Source organism: Pristiophorus japonicus, chromosome 9, assembly GCF_044704955.1.
Source record: "Pristiophorus japonicus isolate sPriJap1 chromosome 9, sPriJap1.hap1, whole genome shotgun sequence".
NCBI lineage: Eukaryota > Metazoa > Chordata > Chondrichthyes > Pristiophoridae > Pristiophorus > Pristiophorus japonicus.
The window spans coordinates 219843695-219868039 of NC_091985.1; the positions used below are offsets into that span (position 1 = coordinate 219843695).

The 24345-nt window shown below is 45.7% G+C and overlaps 3 protein-coding genes across 3 annotated transcripts in view; 2 read left to right on the forward strand and 1 right to left on the reverse strand.

Moving 5' to 3' along the window:
- Positions 1-1594: 1594 nt before the first annotated feature.
- Positions 1595-24345, forward strand: part of LOC139273731 (zinc finger protein 664-like) — a 316000-nt gene continuing 293249 nt past the window's right edge. Inside the window, exon 1 of the mRNA XM_070890794.1 lies at positions 1595-1636. The gene's annotated coding sequence lies outside the window, so the exon portion shown is untranslated. The remainder of the gene's footprint in view (positions 1637-24345) is intronic.
- On the forward strand, positions 13740-14051 carry LOC139273735 (histone H4-like). The gene has a single exon (XM_070890796.1). The coding sequence runs from the start codon at positions 13740-13742 to the stop codon at positions 14049-14051; it is 312 nt and encodes a 103-aa protein (XP_070746897.1).
- On the reverse strand, positions 23753-24064 carry LOC139273736 (histone H4). Its single transcript, XM_070890797.1, has one exon. The coding sequence runs from the start codon at positions 24062-24064 to the stop codon at positions 23753-23755; it is 312 nt and encodes a 103-aa protein (XP_070746898.1).

The following is a 24345-nucleotide window of genomic DNA, read 5'->3' on the forward strand; positions in this document are numbered from 1 at the left end:
ATCGTTGAACACATCAGGAAGCGGAGATATCCCGGGCCCGAGTCAGGGAGCAAACAGCAGCCTCCTTACAGCAGCTCATCACATTAGCACTGTGTCCACAGATGGGCTTTGAGTCGGGGTAAGTTCAGCGGCAGTCGGGGCTGTCTGTAAGAGGTGGAGTGGAGCAGGAATTAGTTCTGGAACATGGAGTGAGTGGGGGAAGGGAGAAGCCATTCTCGGGCTGTGTGTGTACGGTGTAAGGTAACAGAGAAAGTAAATCACCTCGCTCTTTCAAATCAGTGCTGCTTTCTTTCCCCAAATCAGTAGTGAATGTTCCTGATTCAATTCCAATCTCACAGTGTCTGTTGTTCTTGGACATTGAACAGTGGAAACACAGCCTGACTGAGAAGTGTCACGAAGTGCATCTATTGCAGGCACCAGGAGAGGAGTGTGACAGGAGACATTTCAATAATCGGTTATTTTGTTTCGGTGTGTTGAATTCTCTAGAACCGTGTTGCAGGTGATCGAGAGATACATTGTCGCTCCCTCAGATACATCTGTGACATTCTGTTAACTGTACAGGCTCTCAACTCTGTTTCATTAGACTGAAAACAATTGTTGTACAGCCCAGATACCTGTGCTTATAATCCAGGAAACGATTCGGAACTTTACAGATTGTCCCATGTGAGTGGGAGATATAAACCTGGACTGTGCCAATCGGGTGTTCCCATTCATGGACCAGTGCTGGGTTTGGGTTGTGTCTGGATGCTGATAACTGATGATAGAACCGTCTGACACAGCTGGTGTGGTGAATCTGATCACTCACCACACCTCCGCCACGACCGTCCCGCTCCTCTGCTCATGGTCGTGGCGGAGGTGTGGTGAGTGATCGAGGCGGAGGGGCATTGAGGGAATCTGGCTGAGATTCGGTGGGTGATCGTGGCGGAGGTTCGGCGAATGTTTGTAATGGATGTGCGGTGGGAGATCATGGCGGAGGTGCGGCGAATGTTTGTGGTGGAGGAGCGATGAGAGATTGTGACGGAGGTGCGGCGAATGAGGGTACAGGGCCCAGAAGAGCCGATGGCCCAGGGGCAGCACAGGCCAGCCCACACTGGGTCTGTGCGCACTAGGTCTGTGCAGCCGAGCAGGTCTCCAGTCCTGGTCTACCCTTGCCACTGGATAAAGTCCTAGCTCTGTCAAGCCTGTGTGGTGGCTGATGTGCAACGGTCACCACACGTTAAAAAAATCCACGCACAGGCATCTTCCACCCTTTCAATTGGAGTCAGGATTGGAATATCAGGTCCTTCATTGAAACATCTGTCAGCTCACGTGGAAGCAAGTCATCCTGGTTCGAGGGACCGCCTATGATGATGATGATGATGATGAGAGAATCTGAGTGCCGCTGTACTGCAGTGAGGTCAGACAATGTCACTGTTTGTATCGCGCATTCCTCTCTCCAGATACTTTACTTTATTATAAAGAAACACATTAATTATAACTTTATTGTTATAGTCTATGGGCACCTGTCCATGACTTGTACCTAATATTTTACTCATATTATTATTCTCAGAGCAAAATACTTCACCCCCAGAATAAATGTGATCTTTCCGCCACCTGGAACACAAGGAACAGTGCAGGCAGCTCCTTCTCACACACAGTAAGTACATTATCACTCACAGCGCGCAGAGACACAGAATCATATTGTCACAGGTAGCAGAAGCTGTCAGTCCCACAGTGATCCGAATCCCAGAGTTACATTATGAATCCCACAGTCACTTGGAACAGTACAATAAGATGTTGTTTCAAAGTCCAAACATATCGCTCTGAGAGGCAGATCCATTTTCACTCCCTTGCTCACACACAAGGACTGACTGACACGGTGTCAATCCACACTGGTGTCGGTACACTGACTCTCAAACCCAGCAACTAACATACAAGAGCAGAGAAACGGAGGTAATGGACTGAACCAAACCTCCTCCTGAGACAATCACGGATAATCTCAAACTAGCATAGGCCTAAAGAAGGAACAGAATCCAACAGTCACACAGCAAGAATAGCTGACAACAAGAGACTGTCAATTACATAATAACTCTTGCACTCACACACATCACCATTCTAACAGAGACATAGTGAACCCCACACCCACAAACAGTGCCGGGGACTGAGAGACACAGAATGGATCCCACACCCACAAACTGTGCCAGGGATTGAGAGACACAGAATGGACCCCACACCTACAAACAGTGTCAGGGACTGAGAGACACAGAATGGACCCCACACCTACAAACAGTGCCAGGGACTGAGAGACACAGAATGGACCCCACACCTACACACAGTGCCAGGGACTGAGAGACACAGAATGGATCCCAATCTACAAACAGTACCAGGGACTGAGAGAGACAGAATGAACCCCACACCTACACACAGTGCCAGGGACTGAGAGACACAGAATGGATCCCAATCTACAAACAGTACCAGGGACTGAGAGAGACAGAATGATACATACTCTCGGGCACAGTGAATGACGGATTGAGATTGAATCACAATCACATATGGTAACACACTGACTGACTGGCAGATATAGGTTAAAATCCACACTCACATATCGGAAAGTGACTGGTGCAGAGTAAAATGGATATTCACATAACTTTTATTCTGTACCTCTCAGTTTTTGTTAATACATTCTGTAAACCAGCAAATACAGAATAAAATACACTTGCATCCCAGAGTCAGACAGTTATAAAGTAAAACACACACTCACATACCAGAGACTGGAAGATATGACTAATATCCACACTCCGGTACAAGAAACTGGCAGGTACTGATTAAAATACACAATCACATCCTGGAAACTCACAATTGGAGAGTAACAACAACAGACAAATACCAGAAATTGACAGATAAAGATTAAAACCATACTCACATTCCAAAGACTGACAGATACAGAGTAAAGCCCACACTCACACCACAGAGAATGACACATACAGTCTATAACATACTCACACATGAGAAAATGACACCTACAGAGTCAAACCCACATTCACATCCCAGAGAGTGACAGCTACAGAGCAAAATCAACAGCCACATAAAAGATACTGATCGATGCAGAGTCAAACACATGCTCACATCCCACAGCCTAACAGGTATAGATTAAAACAGACTCACACATCAGAAACTGACAGATACAGCACAAAAGCAGCACTATCACAGCAGAAACTGACAGGTACAGATTAAAACCCCTATTCATATACTAGAAACTGACAGGTACAAAATAAAACCCAACTCAAATTTGAGAAAATGAAAGTTGCAGAGTACAACCCAGACTCACATCACAGATATTAACATACAGAGTAAAACTCTCACTTTCATCCCAGAGCCTGAATGATAGAGGAAAACCACACTTGCATACCAGAAACAGACAGATACAGAGTAAAACTCACACACTCACATCAGAGACTAACAGATACAGAGTAAAACTCACACTCTCACATCAGAGACTAATAGATACAGAGTAAAACTCTCACTCTCACATCAGAGACTAACAGATACAGAGTAAAATCCACACTTGCATCACACACACACAGCTATAGAGTAAATTCTGCACTCCCATATCTGAGACTAAGCTATACAGAGTAAAACTTACACTTACATAAAAGACAATGAGAGATACCCACTCTGAGATATCATAAATTGACAGATACAGGCTAAAATCCACTCTCGCATATCAGAAACTGCCAGGAACTGATTAAAGCCCACGTTAACAAACGAGAAAATGACAGGTACAGAATAAAACCCCACTCACATACCAGAGTCTGAATGATAAAGTGTAAAATCACACTCGCATAGCAGAGAAAGACAGCTATAGAATAAAACCCACTCACATACCAAAGACGTGACTGATACAGAGTAAAACGCACACTCACATCCCAGAGACTGAGAACTACATAGTTTTACCTACATTCCGATACCGGAAACAGACAGGTACAGACAAAAAATTACACTCACATCCCAGAAACTGGCAGGTACAGAGGAAAACCCATGTTACAAATTCAGAAAATAACAGGTACAGAATAAAACTCACATAACAGAAACTGACAAGTACAGAATAAATTCCCAATCACATATGAGAAACTGACAGGTACAGAGTAATACCCACATTGACATACCAGAGACCGACAGGTACGGAGTAAAATCCACACTCACATCCCGGAGACAGGCAAAAACAGAGTGGAACTCGCAGTCACATTCCAGAAGCTGACATGGTGTATAATAAAACCCACTTTTGCCCACCAAAAACTGAAGAAAGAACAACACTCATGTACCAGATACTGACAGCTATAAGAGAATAAGAAATAGCAGGCGGTAAGGCCGCTCGAGCCTGCTCCGCAATTCATTACATTCATGGCTGAACTTCACCCTGAACTCCTGCCTGATACCCATTTCCCTTGATTCTCTTTGTTCTCTGTCTTGAATATACTCAATGACTGAGTGTCTCAGACCTATGTGTATAGAATTCCAAAGATTCACATCCCTCTGAGTGAACACATTGCTCCTCATCTCAGTCCTAAGTGTCCGATCCCTTATCCTGAGACTATGACCCCTAGATCTAGACTATCCAGCAAAGGGAAACATCCTCACAGCATCTACCCTGCCAAGACTTCTAAGATTTTTTTTAGATTTCAATGAGCTCAGCTCTCATTCTTCTAAACTCCAGAGTGTATAGGTGCATTTCACTCAATCTCCCTATCCCAGGATTCAATGTTGCACCCCCTCTAATATCCTTCATTAGGCAATGAGACCAAAACTGTGCCCAGTAATCCAGGTGTGGTCTCACCAAAGCCCTACATAATTGCAGCCACATTTCTTTACTCTTATACTCCAAACCCCTTGTAATAAAGGCCAACATATCCTTTACCTTCCTAATTGCTTGCAGTAGCTGCAAGTTAACGATATGTGATTCGTGCACAATGACACTCAAATCCCCCTGAATAACGACATTTACAAGTCTCTCCTCTTTTAAACATTCTGCTTTTTGATTCATATAAAATTTAACACACACTCACATCCCATAGTCTGAACTATACAGTGTAAAACCCACACTCACATCCCATAGTCTGAACTATACAGTGTAAAACCCACACTCACATCCCATAGTCTGAACTATACAATGTAAAACACACACTCACATCCCATAGTCTGAACTATACAGTGTAAAACACACACTCACATCCCATAGTCTGAACTATACAGTGTAAAACACACATTCACATCCCATAGTCTGAACTATACAGTGTAAAACACACACTCACATCCCATAGTCTGAACAATACAGTGTAAAACACTCACTCACATCCCATAGTCTGAACTATACAGTGTAAAACACACACTCACATCCCATAGTCTGAACTATACAGTGTAAAACACACACTCACATCCCATAGTCTGAACTATACAGTGTAAAACACACACTCACATCCCATAGTCTGAACGAAACAGTGTAAAACACACACTCACATCCCATAGTCTGAACTATACAGTGTAAAACACACACTCACATCCCATAGTCTGAACTATATCGTGTAAAACCCACACTCCCATCCCATAGTCTGAACTATACAGTGTAAAACACACACTCACATCCCATAGTCTGAACTATACAGTGTAAAACACACACTCACATCCCATAGTCTGAACTATACAGTGTAAAACACACACTCACATCCCATAGTCTGAACGAAACAGTGTAAAACACACACTCACATCCCATAGTCTGAACTATACAGTGTAAAACACACACTCACATCCCATAGTCTGAACTATATAGTGTAAAACCCACACTCCCATTCCATAGTCTGAACAATACAGTGTAAAACACACACTCACATCCCATAGTCTGAACTATACAGTGTAAAACACACACTCACATCCCATAGTCTGAACTATACAGTGTAAAACACACACTCACATCCCATAGTCTGAACTATACAGTGTAAAACACACACTCACATCCCATAGTCTGAACTATACAGTGTAAAACACACTCACAGCCCATAGTCTGAACTATACAGTGTAAAACACACACTCACATCCCATAGTCTGAACAATACAGTGTAAAACACACACTCACATCCCATAGTCTGAACAATACAGTGTAAAACACACACTCAAATCCCATAGTCTGAACTATACAGTGTAAAACCCACACTCACATCCCATAGTCTGAACTATACAGTGTAAAACACACATTCACATCCCATAGTCTGAACTATACAGTGTAAAACACACACTCACATCCCATAGTCTGAACGATACAGTGTAAAACACACACTCACATCCCATAGTCTGAACAATACAGTGTAAAACACACACTCAAATCCCATAGTCTGAACTATACAGTGTAAAACACACACTCACATCCCATAGTCTGAACGATACAGTGTAAAACACACACTCACATCCCATAGTCTGAACAATACAGTGTAAAACACACACTCAAATCCCATAGTCTGAACTATACAGTGTAAAACACACACTCACATCCCATAGTCTGAACGAAACAGTGTAAAACCCACACTCCCATCCCATAGTCTGAATAATACAGTGTAAAACACACACTCACATCCCATAGTCTGAATGAAACAGTGTAAAACACACACTCACATCCCATAGTCTGAACTATACAGTGTAAAACACACACTCACAGCCCATAGTCTGAACTATACAGTGTAAAACACACACTCACATCCCATAGTCTGAACAATACAGTGTAAAACACACACTCACATCCCATAGTCTGAACAATACAGTGTAAAACCCACACTCACATCCCATAGTCTGAACAATACAGGGTGACAGATTGAGCAGAGACAGCGGCCTCTGAGCTTCCAGATTCACCTCCAAGCTTCACGCTCCAGCATTGAAATACTTGCCTGCTCCCCCCCAACACCGCCTCCCCCCCCCCACTTGTCTCCCGCCCAGTATTTAAACTGACAGGAAGGGCACATGCGAGCTCCCCTTCCCCAGCTCTGCCAGTGGCTGCCATTTCCTCTGTGCTGGGCTGATGATCGTTGAACACATCAGGGAGCGGAGATATTCCAGGCCAGAGTAAGGGAGCAAACAGCAGCCTCCTTACAGCAGCTCGTCGCATTGAGACTGTTTCCTTAAATGGGCTTTGTGTCGGGGAATCGGGGGCTGCTTGTAAGAGGCAGAATGGAGCAGGAAGTAGTTTTGGAACATGGAGTGAGTGCGGGAAGGGAGCGGAGATATCCCGGGCTGTGTGTGTACAGTGTAAGGTAACAGAGAAAGTTAATCACCACACTCTTTCAAATCATTGCTGGTTTCTGTCACCAAACCAGTAGTGAATGTTCCTGATTCAGTCCCAATCTCACCGTGTCTGCCCTTCTTGGACATTGAACAGTGGAAACACAGCCTGACAGTGAGGATGTGAGGAGTGTCACAAAGTGTATCTATTGCAGGCACCAGGACAGAAAGTAGACATTTCAAATTTGGTAATTTTGTTTCGGTGCATTGAGTTCTCCAGATCCGTGTTGAAGGTGATCGAGAGATACATTGTCGCTCCCTCAGATACATCATGATCCGGGCTCTGTGACATTCTGTTGACTGCACAGGCACTTAACTCGGTTCCAATAGACTGAGAACAATTGTTGTACAGCCCAGGTACCTGTGGTTATAATCCAGAAAGCGATTCAGAATTTTACAGGTAGTCCTATGGGAGTGGAGGATATAAACCTCGATTGTATTAATCGGGTGATCCCATTCATGGACCAGTGCTGGGTTTGGGTTGTGTCTGGTTGCTGATAACTTTCTATAGAACCGTCCTACACACCTGGTGTGGAAAATCTGAGTGCTGCTGTACTGCAGTGAGGTCAGACAAGAACACTGTTTGTATCATGGTTTCCTCTCTCCAGATACTTTACTTTATTATAAACATATACATTCATTACAACTTTATTTTATATTTTCCCCATCAGTTGTCCATATCATAACTAATATTTTTCTGGTATTATTATTCTCAAAGCAAAATACTTCATTGAGCCAGTATAAATATGATATTTCTTCCACCCAGAACACAAGACAAAGTGCAGGCAGCTCCTTCTCGCATACAGTAAGTACATTATCACTCACAGAGTGCAGAGACACAGAACTGACCTCAATCCTGTTATCACAGGCAGCAGAAGCTGTCAGTCCAACAGTGATCCGAAGTGGCTGAGTTTCATTGTGAATCTTACAGCCACACAGAGTGGTAGGATCAAATGCAGGTTCACTATTGAAACATATCACATTCATATACCAGATACTGAAATATACAGAATGAAACCCACACTTGCACACCAGAAACTGATGGGTATAGATTAAACCCACACTCATAGATCAGAAACTGACAGATACAGATTAAACCACACACTTTTTACCAGAAACTGATGGTTACAGATTAAACCCCACACATAGACCAGAAACTGACAGCTATGGGATAAAACCAACACTCAAATACCAGAAACTGACAGGTACAGATTAATCCCCACTTTCACATATCAAAGACTGAAAGGTACATCTTAAAACCACTCTCTCATACCAGAAACAGACAAGTACAGAATATCACCCACACTCACATACCAGAAACTAATAGGTACAGATTAAAGCCCACAATAATAGACCAGAAATTGATAGGTACAGATTAACCCCACACTCATATACCAGAAACTGATACGTACAGATTAAACCCACACTCACATACCAGAAACTGACAGGTACAGGTTAAACCCCACATTCGCATACCAGAGATTGAAATGTATAGAATAAAATACACACTCACATATAAACTGACAGTTACAGAAAAAATACACAGTCACATACCAGAGACTGACAGGTACAGATTAAAGACCACACTCACATACCAGAAACTGACAGGTACAGATTAATCCCACAGTCATATACCAGAACCGAGAGGTACAGAATAAACCCACACTCACATAGCAGCTGATAGGTGCAGATTAATCCACACTAACATACCAGAGACAAATGGATACAGAATAAACACCACACTCAAATACTAGAGAGTGACAGGTACAGATTAAAACCCACAATCACATAACCGAAACTGAGAGGTAGAGAGTAACCCCAACAATCATATACCAGTAACTGACAGGTACAGACTAAACGCCACATTCATATACCAGAGATAGACAAGTACAGAATAAAATACACACTCTCATACCATAATCTGACACCATCAGTTCCGGTGAGATCCAGACCGCCATGCGCTTGCTGCTGCCCGGGGAGCTGGCCAAGCACGCCGTGTCGGAAGGGACAAAGGCGGTGACCAAGTACACCAGCTCCAAGTAAAACTCCACGCTGTCCTGAGGGAACACCCCAAACACAATGGCTCTTTTAAGAGCCACCCACAACCTCTCTGAAAGACCGAAAGCGCATCACCCTTTAGACTCAATTTACTGTAATTATTTCCTGAACAAGTGTGTTTGGGAACCTTTGCAGTTCAAGCTGTGGAATTAGTTTTGAATTCTCATAAGCAGCTTCACTGTCTGGTTCGACGTTGGGGCCGCTGTTGAATTTCCCGCCATTCATGCTACAAACACGATTCCTTGTCGCTCGTTCCCATTTACAGCGCCTGCCAAGGAATTAAGAGCTTGTTTAGGGAATGAGGCTCAGATTTCATAGAAACATAGAAACATAGAAAATAGGTGCAGGAGTAGGCCATTCGGCCCTTCTAGCCTGCACCGCCATTCAATGAGTTCATGGCTGAAAATTCAACTTCAGTACCCCATTCCTGCTTTCTCACCATACCCCTTGATCCCCCTAATAGTAAGGACCTCATCTAACTCCTTTTTGAATATATTTAGTGAATTGGCCTCAACAACTTTCTGTGGTAGAGAATTCCACAGGTTCACCACTCTCTGGGTGAAGAAGTTCCTCCGCATTTCGGTCCTAAATGGCTAACCCCTTATCCTTAGACTGTGACCTCTGGTTCTGGACTTCCCCAACATTGGGAGCATTCTTCCTGCATCTAACCTGTCTAACCCCGTCAGAATTTTAAATGTTTCTATGAGGTCCCCTCTCATTCTTCTGAACTCCAGTGAATACAAGCCCAGTTGATCCAGTCTTTCTTGATAGGTCAGTCCTGCCATCCCTGGAATCAGTCTGGTGAACCTTCGCTGCACTCCCTCAATAGCAAGAATGTCCTTCCTCAGGTTAGGAGACCAAAACTGTACACAATACTCCAGGTGTGGCCTCACCAAGGCCCTGTACAACTGTAGCAACACCTCCCTGCCCCTGTACTCAAATCCCCTTGCTATGAAGGCCAACATGCCATTTGCTTTCTTAACCGCCTGCTGCACCTGCATGCCAACCTTCAATGACTGATGTACCATGACACCCAGGTCTCTTTGCACCTCCCCTTTTCCTAATCTGTCACCATTCAGATAATAGTCTGTATCTCTGTTTTTACCACCAAAGTGGATAACCTCACATTTATCCACATTATACTTCATCTGCCATGCATTTGCCCACTCACCTAACCTATCCAAGTCGCTCTGCAGCCTCACAGCATCCTCCTCGCAGCTCACACTGCCACCCAACTTAGTGTCATCCGCAAATTTGGAGATACTACATTTAATCCCCTCATCTAGATCATTAATGTACAGTGTAAACAGCTGGGGCCCCAGCACAGAACCTTGCGGTACCCCACTAGTCACTGCCTGCCATTCTGAAAAGTACCCATTTACTCCTACTCTTTGCTTCCTGTCTGACAACCAGTTCTCAATCCATGTCAGCACACTACCCCCAATCCCATGTGCTTTAACTTTGCACATCAATCTCTTGTGTGGGATCTTGTCGAAAGCCTTCTGAAAGTCCAAATATACCACATCAACTGGTTCTCCCTTGACCACTCTACTGGAAACATCCTCAAAAAATTCCAGAAGATTTGTCAAGCATGATTTCCCTTTCACAAATCCATGCTGACTTGGACCTATCATGTCACCTCTTTCCAAATGCACTGCTATGACATCCTTAATAATTGATTCCATCATTTTACCCACTACCGATGTCAGGCTGACCGGTCTATAATTCCCTGTTTTCTCTCTCCCTCCTTTTTTAAAAAGTGGGGTTACATTGGCTACTCTCCACTCTATAGGAACTGATCCAGAGTCAATGGAATGTTGGAAAATGACTGTCAATGCATCCACTATTTCCAAGGCCACCTCCTTAAGTACTCTGGGATGCAGTCCATCAGGCCCTGGGGATTTATCGGCCTTCAATCCCATCAATTTCCTCAACACAATTTCCTGGCTAATAAGGATTTCCCTCAGTTCCTCCTCCTTACTCGACCCCCCGACCCCTTTTATAACCGGAAGGTTGTTTGTGTCCTCCCTCGTGAATACCGAACCAAAGTACTTGTTCAATTGGTCTGCCATTTCTTTGTTCCCCGTGATGACTTCCCCTGATTCTGACTGCAGGGGACCTACGTTTGTCTTTACTAACCTTTTTCTCTTTACATATCTATAGAAGCTTTTGCAGTCCGTTTCAATGTTCCCTGCAAGCTTCCTCTCGTACTCTATTTTCCCTGCCCTCATCAAACCCTTTGTCCTCCTCTGCTGAGTTCTAAATTTCTCCCAGTCCCCAGGTTCGCTGCTATTTCTGGCCAATTTGTATGCCACTTCCTTGGCTTTAATACTATCTCTGATTTCCCTTGATAGCCACGGTTGAGCCACATTCCCTTTTTTATTTTTATGCCAGACAGGAATGTACAATTGTAGTTCATCCATGCAGTCTCTAAATGTCTGCCATTGCCCATCCACAGTCAACCCCTTAAGTATAATTCGCCAATCCATCCCAGCCAATTCACGCCTCATACCTTCAAAGTTAGCCTTCTTTAAGTTCTGGACCATGGTCTCTGAATTAACTGTTTCATTCTCCATCCTAATGCAGAATTCCACCATATTATGGTCACTCTTCCCCAAGGGGCCTCGCACAACGAGATTGCTAATTATTCCTCTCTCATTACATAACACCCAGTCTAAGATGGCGTCCCCCCTAGTTGGTTCCTCGACATATTGGTCTAAAAAACCATCCCTTATGCACTCCAGGAAATCCTCCTCCACCGTATTGCTTCCAGTTTGGTTAGCCCAATCTATGTGCATATTAACGTCACCCATTATAACTGCTGCACCTTTATTGCATGCACCCCTAATTTCCTGTTTGATGCCCTCACGAACATCACTACTACTGTTTGGAGGTCTATACACAACTCCCACTAACGTTTTTTGCTCTTTGGTGTTCTGTAGCTCTACCCATATAGATTCCATATCATCCAAGCTAATGTCCTTCCTAACTATTGCCTTAATCTCCTCCTTAACCAGCAATGCTACCCCACCTCCTTTTCCTTTTATTCTATCCTTCCTGAATGTTGAATACCCCTGGATGTTGAGTTCCCAGCCCTGATCATCCTGGAGCCACGTCTCTGTAATCCCAATCACATCATATTTGTTAACATCTATTTGCACAGTTAATTCATCCACCTTATTGCGGATACTCCTTGCATTAAGACACAAAGCCTTTAGGCTTGTTTTTTTAACACCCTCTGTCCTTTTAGAATTTTGCTGTACAATGGTCCTTTTTGTTCTTAGCCTTGGGTTTCTCTGCCCTCCACTTTTCCTCATCTCCTTTCTGTCTTTTGCTTTTGCCTCCTTTATGTTTCCCTCTATCTCCCTGCATTGGTTCCCATCCCCCTGCCATATTAGTTTAACTCCTCCCCAACAGCACTAGCAAACACTCCCCCGAGGACATTGGTTCCGATTCTGCCCAGGTGCAAACCGTCCGGATTGTACTGGTCCCACCTCCCCCAGAACCGGTTCCAATCCCCCAGGAATTTGAATCCCTCCCTGCTGCACCATTGCTCAAGCCACGTATTCATCTGAGCTATCCTGCGATTCCTACTCTGACTAGCACGTGGCACTGGTAGTAATCCCGAGATTACTACTTTTGAGGTCCTACTTTTTAATTTAGCTCCTAGCTCCTTAAATTCATTTCGTAGGACCTCATCCCTTTTTTTTTTACCTATGTCGTTGGTACCAACGTGCACCACGACAACTGGCTGTTCTCCCTCCCTTTTTAGAATGTCCTGCACCTCATTCTCTCGCAAGCCCTTTATAAGTTTATTTTTCAATTCCTGTTACTGTCAATCCGTTTATTAACCCGGGACTCCCTGCAGTGTAAAAACCCAGAATGGGAGTTTGTACAGAGACCAGAATGGGAAGCAGTGTGAACACTCTATCCCTCTTCCCTTTTCACAGAAGGGCTCCCAGTTCTGGTCTCACTCCCGCCTGTGCGGAAGATCAATCCATGATTTGTGATTCCCAACTTTTACACAGTTTGAGCTGGAATGTGCCCTGTTACAGAATCAGTGGGGATTGATTGCCGTCCGTTACAGACAGATTGACAGTGAACGCAAATTTAATTTTGATTGTAACAGCCTGGAATTAGTAAGGGAAATATGGAATAAAATAAAAGGAAGTAAAACCTGTTTGTAAACCTTTGGCTAATGGTGCATTTATTAACATAATCCGCACTTTAAAAAATTATTGGCGGTATTTTTGAAATTAAAAATGTTTCGAGGTGTGACTGTTGTGGACAGGAATTTCCACCCTCGTTTCATTGGTGGTCTCAACAGACAATGGGTAAGGCGAGAGATTAATATTCAGCGGCGATTTCAGTAAAGAATCATCATGACTGGAGGAGGTAAAGGAGGCAAAGGACTGGGTAAAGGCAGAGCCAAACGGCACCATAAAGTGCTCCGTAATAACATCCAGGGCATCACCAAACCAGCCATCCGCCGCCTGGCTCGCCGTGGCCGTGTCAAGCGGATCTCGGGCCTGATCTACGAGGAGACCCGCGGGGTGCTGAAGATTTTCCTGGAGAATGTGATCAGGGATGCGGTCATCTACACTGAACACGCCAAGCGCAAGACGGTCACTGCCATGGATCTGGTGTACGCTCTGAAACAGCAGAGCCGCACTCTCTATGGATTCGGCGGCTGAATAACGTGACCCTTTCCCCCAAACACAACACAAAGGCTCTTCTCAGAGCCATCCACCTCCTCACAGAGAGAGCAGTGACCTGGGGAACGGGGGCGAGATAGTTGATTTACACTTTGTTCTGTATAGATATGTTTTTTGCCAAGATCTATATTGTGGTGTTAGGTGTTTTAAATCAGCATATACACGATGGACAGAATGTCCTTTTAGTCTTCAAATCATAGACATTTACGGGGCATTCCAGATGAAGGTAATACTGAAAAAACTAATGTAGTTAGAACATAAGAACATAAAAACATAAGAAATAGGAGCAAATGTAGGCCATACGGCCCCTCGAGCCTGCTCCGCCATTTAATACGATCATGGACTCGGGTCTACTTCCCTGCCCCATATTCCCTTATTCCCTTATCATTAAGAAACTGTCTGTTTCTGTCTTAAATTTATTCAATGTCCCAGCTCTCTGAGGCAGCGAATTCCACAGATTCACAATCCTCAGAGAAGAAATTTCTCCTCATCTCAGTTTTAAATGGGCGGCCTCTTATTCTAAGATTAAGCCCTCTAGTTCTAGTTTCCCCTAGCAGTGGAAACATCCTCTCTGCATCCACCTTGTTAAGCCCCCTCATAATCTTAGTTTCGATAAGATCACCTCTCATTCTTCTGAATTCCAATGAGTAAAGGCCCAACCTACTCAACCTTTCCTCAAGTCAACCCCCTCATTCCGGAATCAACCTTGTGAAACTTCTCTGAACTGCCTCCAAAGCAAGTATATCCTTTTGTAAATATGGAAACCAAAACTGCATGCAGTATTCCAGGTGTGGCCTCACCAATACCCTGTATAACTGTAGCTAGACTTCCCTGCTTTTATACTCCATCCCCTTTGCAATAAAGGCCAGATTCCATTGGCCTTCCTGATCACTTGCTGTACCTGCATACTAACCTTTTGTGTTTCATGCACAAGTACCCCCAGGTCCCGCTGCATTGCAGCACTTTGCAATCTTTCACCATTGAAATAATAACTTGCTCTTTGATTTTTTTCTGCCAAAGTGCATGACCTCACACTTTCCAATATTATACTCCATCTGCCAAATCCTTGCTCACTCACTTAGCCTGTCTATATCCTTTTGCAGAATTTTAGTGTCCTCCTCACCCATTGCTTTTCCTCCCATCTTTGTATCGTCAGCAAACTTGGCTGCATTACACTCGGTCCCTTCTTCCAAGTCGTTAATATAGATCATAAATAGTTGGGGTCCTAGCACTGATCCCTGTGGCATCCCATTGGTTACTGATTGCCAACCCGGGAATGAACCATTTATCCCCACTCTCTGGTTTCTGTTTGTTAGCCAATCTGCTATCCATGCTAATATATTAACCCCAACCCCGTGAACTTTTATCTTGTGCAGTCAGTAACCTTTTATGTGGAACTTTGTCAAATGCGTTCTGGAAGTCCAAATATACCACATCCACGGCTTCCCCATTATCCACCCTGTTCATGACATCCTCAAAGAATTCCAGCAAATTTGTCAAACATGACTCCCCTTCATAAATCCATGCTGTTACATCCATGTTACAGCAGTGACAGATAAGAAAGGTGTTGAATTAAACGATGGGATGAAGGCAGCATCAGGGCGGAAGGACAGTGAGGGTCCCTTGCCCTCATAGAAGGACTGCCAAGTCCTGATCAGAAGTGACCCTCAGGCAATCTCAGTTATAAACCGGTCAATGTCTCGAACATGTAGAAATCTAGATCGACATACACAGCAGCGAGTTTGCTGTTCAGATTATTGAATGTATATATAGGAAAAAACGTGAATTAACCTTCCTTATAAGTTTGGCCGTCATTAACCATTTTTGCCTGAGAGCAGAACAGAAACATAAAGAACGGAGTATAAATCGGGAGGGGATGTCATTGATGACTCAATTCAAGAATTTGAGATTGTGGCGAGCAATAAATCTGATTGGTCCCTTTAAACATCGAATCAGAGAGATACAGAACAATGGAAATTGACAACGCAGCTAATGAACCAATCACAATCGTTACCTTTACCCATCCCTTATTAGCATAGGGATGTGGGCGGAGTGTGGGGTTGCCTATATAATACGAGCCCGGAGCAGAATTTCCTTCATATCTGTAACTGACTGAACAAGACGATGCCTGAGGAAAAGAAACCAGCTTCGAAAAAGGGTGCCAAGAAAGTCATCAAGAAAACACCACCGAAGGGCGGCAAGAAGCGCAGAAAATCGAGGAAGGAAAGTTACTCCATCTATATCTACAAAGTGATGAAGCAGGTTCACCCCGACACCGGCATCTCCTCCAAGGCAATGGGCATCATGAACTCGTTTGTGAACGATATTTTCGAGCGCATCGCGGGTGAGGCTTCCCGCCTGGCCCATTACAACAAGCGCCGCACCATCAGCTCCCGGGAGATCCAGACCGCCGTGCGCCTGCTGCTGCCCGGAGAGCTGGCCAAGCACGCCGTGTCGGAAGGGACAAAGGCGGTGACCAAGTACACCAGCTCCAAGTAAAACTCCACGCTGTCCTGACAACAAACCCCAAACACAACGGCTCTTTTAAGAGCCACCCACAACATCATTGAAAGAGCTGCACAAATACATCTCCCTTTAGACTGAATTTACTGTAATTATTTCCCGAACAAGTGTGTGTGAGAACCTTTGTAGTTCCAGCTGCAGATTTAGTTTTGAATTCTCATAAAAAGCTTCACTGACCGGCGTGACCTTGGCGTCTCTGGAATTTGCTGCAGTGAGTAAACTACAAACACGGTCCCTGGTCGCTTTCCCTTTGTTCTCAGACTCGTTCATTCACAGCGCCTGCCGACGAATTTATTTTGGGGGGCGGGGAAACTCCGATTTCAGTCGCATTCTCACTCAAGCCCTTTTTACATGTTTTTTTTATTCCGTTGCGCTCAGTCCGTTTATTAACCCGAGACTCCCCGCAGTGTAACAACCCAGAATGGGAGTTCTTCGAGACTAGAACAGGGGCAGTTTGAACACTCTGTCCCTTTTCTCTTTTTACAGAAGGACTCTCAGTTCTGGTCTCACTCCCACAGCAGCTCCTGTGAAAAGAAGTTCACTTTTACAAAGATGGAGCTGGAATGTGTCCCGTTACACAATCAGTGGGGACTGAGTCCCGCCCGTTGCAGACAGTTTGAAACTGAAGCCGAATTTAATCCTGATTGTAACAGGCTGGAATTTGCAAGGGGAACATGGAATAAGACAAAAGGAAACAAAGTGTTTTAAAGTATTTGGCTAATGGTGAAGTTGCTAACATAATCCGCAATTTTAACAATTATTGGCGGGATTTTTGAATTTAAAAAATCGTTCGGTTCTGGCTGTTGAGAACCAGTAATTTCCGCCCTCCTTTCATTGGTGGACTAGACAGACTGTAATTGGTCATCGGAAACAGCCAATGAAATCCATGATAGAGTGACCAATCACAAGTTCGCTCCCTGCATCCCTCCAGAAGGTATAAGAAGGGCAGATGTGGGAGGAGTTTCTCATTCCTTGTCTGAACCTGTGGATTGTGAAAATGTCTGGAAGAGGAAAAACCAGCGGTAAAGCTCGGGCCAAGGCCAAGTCTCGCTCCTCCCGAGCCGGACTGCAGTTCCCTGTGGGCCGTGTTCACAGGCTCCTGCGAAAGGGGAACTACGCTCAGCGTGTGGGTGCCGGAGCCCCGGTCTACATGGCTGCTGTGTTCGAGTATCTGACCGCTGAAATCCTGGAGCTGGCCGGCAATGCGGCCCGCGACAACAAAAAGACCCGCATCATCCCCAGACACCTGCAGCTGGCCATCCGCAACGACGAGGAGCTCAATAAGCTGCTGGGAAAGGTGACCATCGCTCAGGGCGGGGTGCTACCTAATATCCAGGCTGTGTTGCTGCCCAAGAAAACCACCACTTCGTCCAAGACCAAGTAAAGCGGACAAGATTTAAACTTATAACCCAAAGGCTCGTCAGAGCCACTCACAATATATGTGAAAGGGCTGCTTACTGTATTAATGGAGACCTTGTTTTCAGGTACCAATAAATTGGTCTATTTCAGACCTGTATGCGGGAGTTTTCAGTTCCTGGTATCTGCATTATGGTTTTCTGCTCACACAAACTGTTCTAGTTAGCAACTAATAATTAATCTACAGTTGTCAGAGACTCAAAAATTGTATAAATACCGCAACCGGTTCCCTAAATATTATTTAATCTATCAATGAAAGCTGTATGAAGAAAGTCGGCGGTTATTAAAAGGGCCTAGTTTAATTCTGGTCTGGTTGAGAGTTTGAATGCTGGTTCTGTTCCCGGGATCTCCGGTCGTTCCGGGCTGTGTATTTCTCTCCTAAGCCGGTCAGTTTAGGCCGACACTGAGCAGCCAAGCACAAGACAGTCACTGTCATGGATGTGCTGTACACTCTGAAACGGCAGGGCCGCACTTTCTATGGATTCAACGCGACCCTCTCCCCCAAGCAGAAAGCAAAGGCTCGTCTAAGTGCCACCCACCGCCTCACGGGGGGAGAGGAGGGGAGGGAGGGAGATACAGTTCATTTACATTTTGTTCGGTATAGATATATATTTTTCGCCAAGGTCTATATGTTTTAAATCAGTATATGCACGATGGACGGAATATCCTTTTAGTTTCAGAATTATAGACATTTATCATAGAAGCTTACAACACGGAATGAGGCCACTTCGGCCCATCGTGTCCGTGCCGGCCAACAAAAGGCTATCCAGCCGAATCCCACTTTCCAGCTCTCGGTCCGTAACCCTGCAGGTTACGGCACTTCAAGTGCACGTCCAAGTAGTTTTAAATGTGGTGAGGGTTTCTGCCTCTACCACCCTTTCAGGCAGTGAGTTTCAGACCGCAGCCTGCGTGAAGATATTTCCCCTCTAAATCCTCTACCAATTACTTTACATTTATGCCTCCTGTGCTAAGGGAAATAGGCCCTTTACGGCACAGAAGGTACGGCATATTCCAGGTGAAGGTAACACTGAAACAACTAATGTAGTTACAGCAGTGACAGATAAGAAAGGTGTTGAATTAAACGGTGGGAGGAGAGCGGAAGGACAGTGAAGGCCTTTTGCCTCATAGAAGGACTCCCAAGTCCTGACCAGAAGTGACCCTCAGGCAATCTCGGTTACAAACCGGTCAATGTCTGTCGAACATGTAGACATCTAGATCGATAAAGAACAGAATATGGCTCGGGAGGGGATATAACTGATGACCTAATTCAAGAATTTGAGATTGTGGCGAGCAGTAAATCTGATTGGATGTTTAAAGAGACCAATCAGAGAATTACAGAACAATAGAAATTGACAACGCAGCGAGTGAACCAATCACAATCGTTGCCTTCACCCATCCCTCATTAGCATAGGGCTGTGGGCGGAGTGTGGCGCTGCCTATATAATGCGAGCTCCGAGCTAAGTTTACGTCATGTCTGGGTCGGATTGAACAAGACGATGCCTGAAGAGAAGAAATCAGTTACTGCCAAGAAAGGCGCCAAGAAAGTGATCAAGAAAACACCACCGAAGGGCGGTAAGAAGCGCAGGAAGTCGAGGAAGGAGAGTTACTCCATCTACATCTACAAAGTGATGAAGCAGGTTCACCCCGACACCGGCATCTCCTCCAAGGCCATGGGCATCATGAACTCTTTTGTGAACGATATTTTTGAGCGCATCGCGGGTGAGGCTTCCCGCCTGGCCCATTACAACAAGCGATCCACCATCAGCTCCCGGGAGATCCAGACCGCCGTGCGCCTGCTGCTGCCCGGGGAGCTGGCCAAGCACGCCGTGTCGGAAGGGACAAAGGCGGTGACCAAGTACACCAGCTCCAAGTAAAACTCCACTCTGTCCTGATACAACAAACCAGAAACACAACGGCTCTTTTAAGAGCCACCCACAACGTCTCTGAAAGAGCTGCACAAACACATCACCCTTTAAACTCAATTTACTGTAGTTATTTCCTGAGCAAGTGTTTGACAACATTTAAAGTTCCAGCTGTAGATTTAGATTTGAATTCTCAGATAAGCGGTTTTACTGTCCAGTTCAACCTTAGCTTCACTGATGAATTTCCCTCCCAGTAAAGTGCACACACTGTCCCTGGCCGCCTGCCAATGAATTATGATCTTGTTTTAGGAGGTGAAATTCAGACTTTAGTCACCTCATTCTCTCTCAAGCCCTTTACAATATAAAAAAAATTCTAGTTCGGGTCAACCCGCTTATTAATCCGAGATTCCGAGTGCAACGGCCCAGACTGGGAGTTCTTACAGAGACCAGAACAGGGAGTTTGAACCCTGTGTCCCTCTTCTCTTTTCACAGAAGAACTCCCAGTTCTGGTCTCAATCCCGCCTGTGCGGAGGATCGATCCATGATCTGTGATTCCCAAATTGTACAAAGATTGAGCTGGAATATGTCCCGTTACAGAACGTATGAAACTGAACCCGAATTTAAACCTGATTGTAACATCCTGGAATTTGGAAGGTAATATGGAATACGGCAAAAGGAAATAAAAAGTGTTTGGAAATCTTTGGCTAATGGTGAATTTATTAACATAATCCGCATTGTAAAAATTATTGGCGGGGTTTTTGAAATTGAAGATTCGTTGGAAGTCGAACAGTAATTTTCGCCCTCATTTCATTGGCGGGCTAAACAGACGGTGATTGGTCAGCGGAAAAGACCAATGAAATCCACTTCAGAGCGACCAATCACAAGTTCGCTCCCTGCATCCCTCCAGAAGCTATAAGAAGGGCAGATGTGGGAGGAGCTTCTCATTCTTTTTTCTGAACTTGTGGATCGTGGAAATGTCTGGAAGAGGAAAAACCGGCGGTAAAGCTCGCGCCAAGGCCAAGTCTCGTTCCTCCCGGGCCGGACTGCAGTTCCCTGTGGGCCGTGTTCACAGGCTCCTGCGAAAGGGGAACTACGCTCAGCGTGTGGGTGCCGGAGCCCCGGTCTACATGGCTGCTGTGCTCGAGTATCTGACCGCTGAAATCCTGGAGCTGGCCGGCAACGCGGCCCGCGACAACAAGAAGACCCGCATCATCCCCAGACACCTGCAGCTGGCCATCCGCAACGACGAGGAACTCAACAAGCTGCTGGGAAAGGTGACCATCGCTCAGGGCGGGGTGCTGCCGAATATCCAGGCTGTGCTGCTGCCCAAGAAAACCACCACTTCGTCCAAGACCAAGTAAAGCGGACAAGATTTAATCTAATAACCCAAAGGCTCTTTTCAGAGCCACCAACAGTATCTGTGAAAGGGCTGCTTACTGTCTTAATGGAGTCAGAGACCTTTAGTTCATGTACCGATAGATTGGCCTGTTTTAGACCTGTAAACATAGAAAATAGGTGCAGGAGGCGGCCATTCGAGCCTGCACCACCATTCAAGATCATGGCTGATTATTCCCTCAGTACCCCTTTTCTGCTTTCTTTCAATATCCCTTTAGCCATAAGGGCCACATCTAACTCCCTCTTGAATATATCTAACGAACTGGCATCAACAACTCTCTGCGGTAGGGAATTCCACAGGTTAACAATGCTCTCCTCATCTCAGTCCTAAATGGCTTGCCCTTTATCTGTATGCGGGAGTTTTCAGTTCACGGTCTCTGCAGTACGGTTCTCTGCTCACAGATACACTCTTCCCGTTAACAGCGAATAATTGAACTACAGTTGTCACTCAACAATTGTATAAATACCGCCACCGGTTCTTTAAATATTCTTTAATCTGTCTGAAAACGAGAGAGTCGGCGATGATGAATTAATGTAGTAATAAAAGGGCCTAGTTTAATTCTGGTCTGGTTTGAGATAGTTTGAATGCTGGTTTCGTTCTCGGGAGCTCCGGCCGTTCCCGGGCTCTGTATTTCTCTGCTAAGCCGGTCAGTTTAGACCGCACTGCACAACACATACAGAACCCGGGTCCATTGCAGTGCTTCCCAGATCTGCCTGCCCCCATTCTCCGGCAACACCGAATGGGGAAATCTGTGCTCTGCCCCGGGGAACTTGGGGTCAGAGCGACGTAAAGCCGATATCAGTTTCCGAAAATATTAAAGGGCTCATCAGTTAATCGTCAATAACTCCCATGTGAACCGAGCTGGTATATGAACACACGAGCAGTAATCAGTCCCACACCCTCTGCCCGTCCCTACAATGGGTTAATGAACAACACGAAGCTCTGGTTACAGGAGATCGCAGCTCTTTCCTTTGCTGATTTGGTGGCTCTGAAAAGAGCCGTTGTTTCACTTGGTGCTGAAGCTTCGAGCCGAGGCAGGGGGAGTCTAGGCGCGCTCCCCGCGGATGCGGCGGGCCAACTGGATGTCTTTGGGCATGATGGTGACTCGCTTGGCATGGATGGCGCACAGGTTGGTGTCCTCAAAGAGCCCCACCAGGTAAGCCTCGCTGGCCTCCTGCAGGGCCATGACGGCCGAGCTCTGGAAGCGCAGGTCGGTCTTGAAGTCCTGAGCGATCTCCCGCACCAGGCGCTGGAAGGGCAGTTTGCGAATCAGCAGCTCGGTGGATTTCTGGTAGCGGCGGATCTCCCTCAGAGCCACGGTGCCGGGTCGGTAGCGATGAGGCTTCTTCACTCCGCCCGTGGCCGGAGCACTCTTCCGGGCCGCTTTGGTCGCCAACTGTTTGCGAGGAGCTTTCCCTCCGGTGGATTTGCGCGCTGTCTGCTTGGTCCTGGCCATTTTCTGAACGGATCTCAACGGACTCTGGGACACAGGGACTGGTAATGCAGCCTCCTCTTGTGCCTCCTTTTAAAGTGTGTGAGGGTCCGCCCCGGGGCTGTGATTGGCTGCAGCCTGACCGCCAATCAAGTTTGAACCAAGCACCGAGTGAAAATGAAAGGTGGGGATTACTGGATCCTGATTGGCTGAACTGAAACTGACAGTTGGTCAATTTCAAAAAGCCCGCCAATTTCAGAATATCAACCAACAGAGATTAAATAAAATCTAATTTCCCGCCAGCAATTTAAGAATCCCGCTCTTTATAACGGCGATTGTGCCCCATTATAAGTCACCAATCCCATTCTGTCACATTCCGGTTTGAATTCTGTTCCATTCCGTGATCCGTCTGTACCGGGCGGGAATAAATCCCCGGTCACTGCTTCCTGTAAACATAAAGTCCCGCATCAATCCCGCCAGTGCCGTCCCATTTAACCGATTCTCACACAGAAACCGCACATGACAGGAATTATCTGTGAGGGGAGACTGTAATGTCTGGGACTGTGTATCCTGCTCGGTAGTTGTGACTGTCTGCCGGAGTTTTTGATCTCTCATATTTACAACAGTTGTAAAATATTTAATAACTCCCATATTCCTACAGCGAAAGTACTTCATTGGTCTTGTTCATTGGATGTGTTCGGGAGGGAGTTGAATGTGGTCCTTGCGGCTGAGGGGGGGCGGGGGTCGGGGAGTGGAGGTGCTGGAGTGGGTAATCAGCTGTGATCTTGTTGAATGGCGGTGCAGGCTCGAAGGGCCGAATGGCCTATTCTACTCCTGCACATATTTTCTGTTTCTATGTCTTGAGACGTTCGGTGGTCGTGAAAGGCGCTATATAAATCCAAACCTTTCTTTCCATTAATTAAACAGCCGAAACCATTTCCCAACCCAACTGTCCGCACTCCGATCCCCAGGTCGCTGCTCTCTCTGTGAATCGGTGGGTGGCTCTTAGAAGAGCCTTTATGTTGTGATTGGGGGAAAAGGGTCGAGTTATTCAGCCGCCGAATCCATAGAGAGTGCGGCCCTGCCTTTTCAGAGCGTACACCACATCCATGGCAGTGACCGTCTTGCGTTTGGCGTGCTCAGTGTAGGTGACTGCATCCCTGATCACATTCTCCAGGAAAACTTTCAGCACCCCGCGGGTCTCCTCGTAGATCAGGCCCGAGATCCGCTTGACACCGCCACGGCGAGCCAGGCGGCGAATGGCTGGTTTGGTGATGCCCTGGATGTTATCACGGAGCACTTTACGGTGCCGCTTGGCTCCGCCTTTACCCAATCCTTTGCCTCCTTTCCCTCGACCAGACATGATACCGACTCTTCACTCAAACAGCTGCTGAATGAGAAGTGAACTGCTGCCGGCTCCTTTTTATAGAGCCGGAGCCGACCTGACTGAGAAAGCGCAGTGTGAGAGAGGCGGGAAGGGGAGGAGACAGTCAAGATTGACAGACAGAGCAGTGAGCGGCCTCTGATCTTCCAGCTCCGCCTCCAGCTTTCTGCAGCCGCCAATTTCAAACCGTTTTCCGACAATAGAACCGAAACAGACTCGGAATTTATATTCAAAGCTTCCAGGAACCAGAAGCTTTTAAA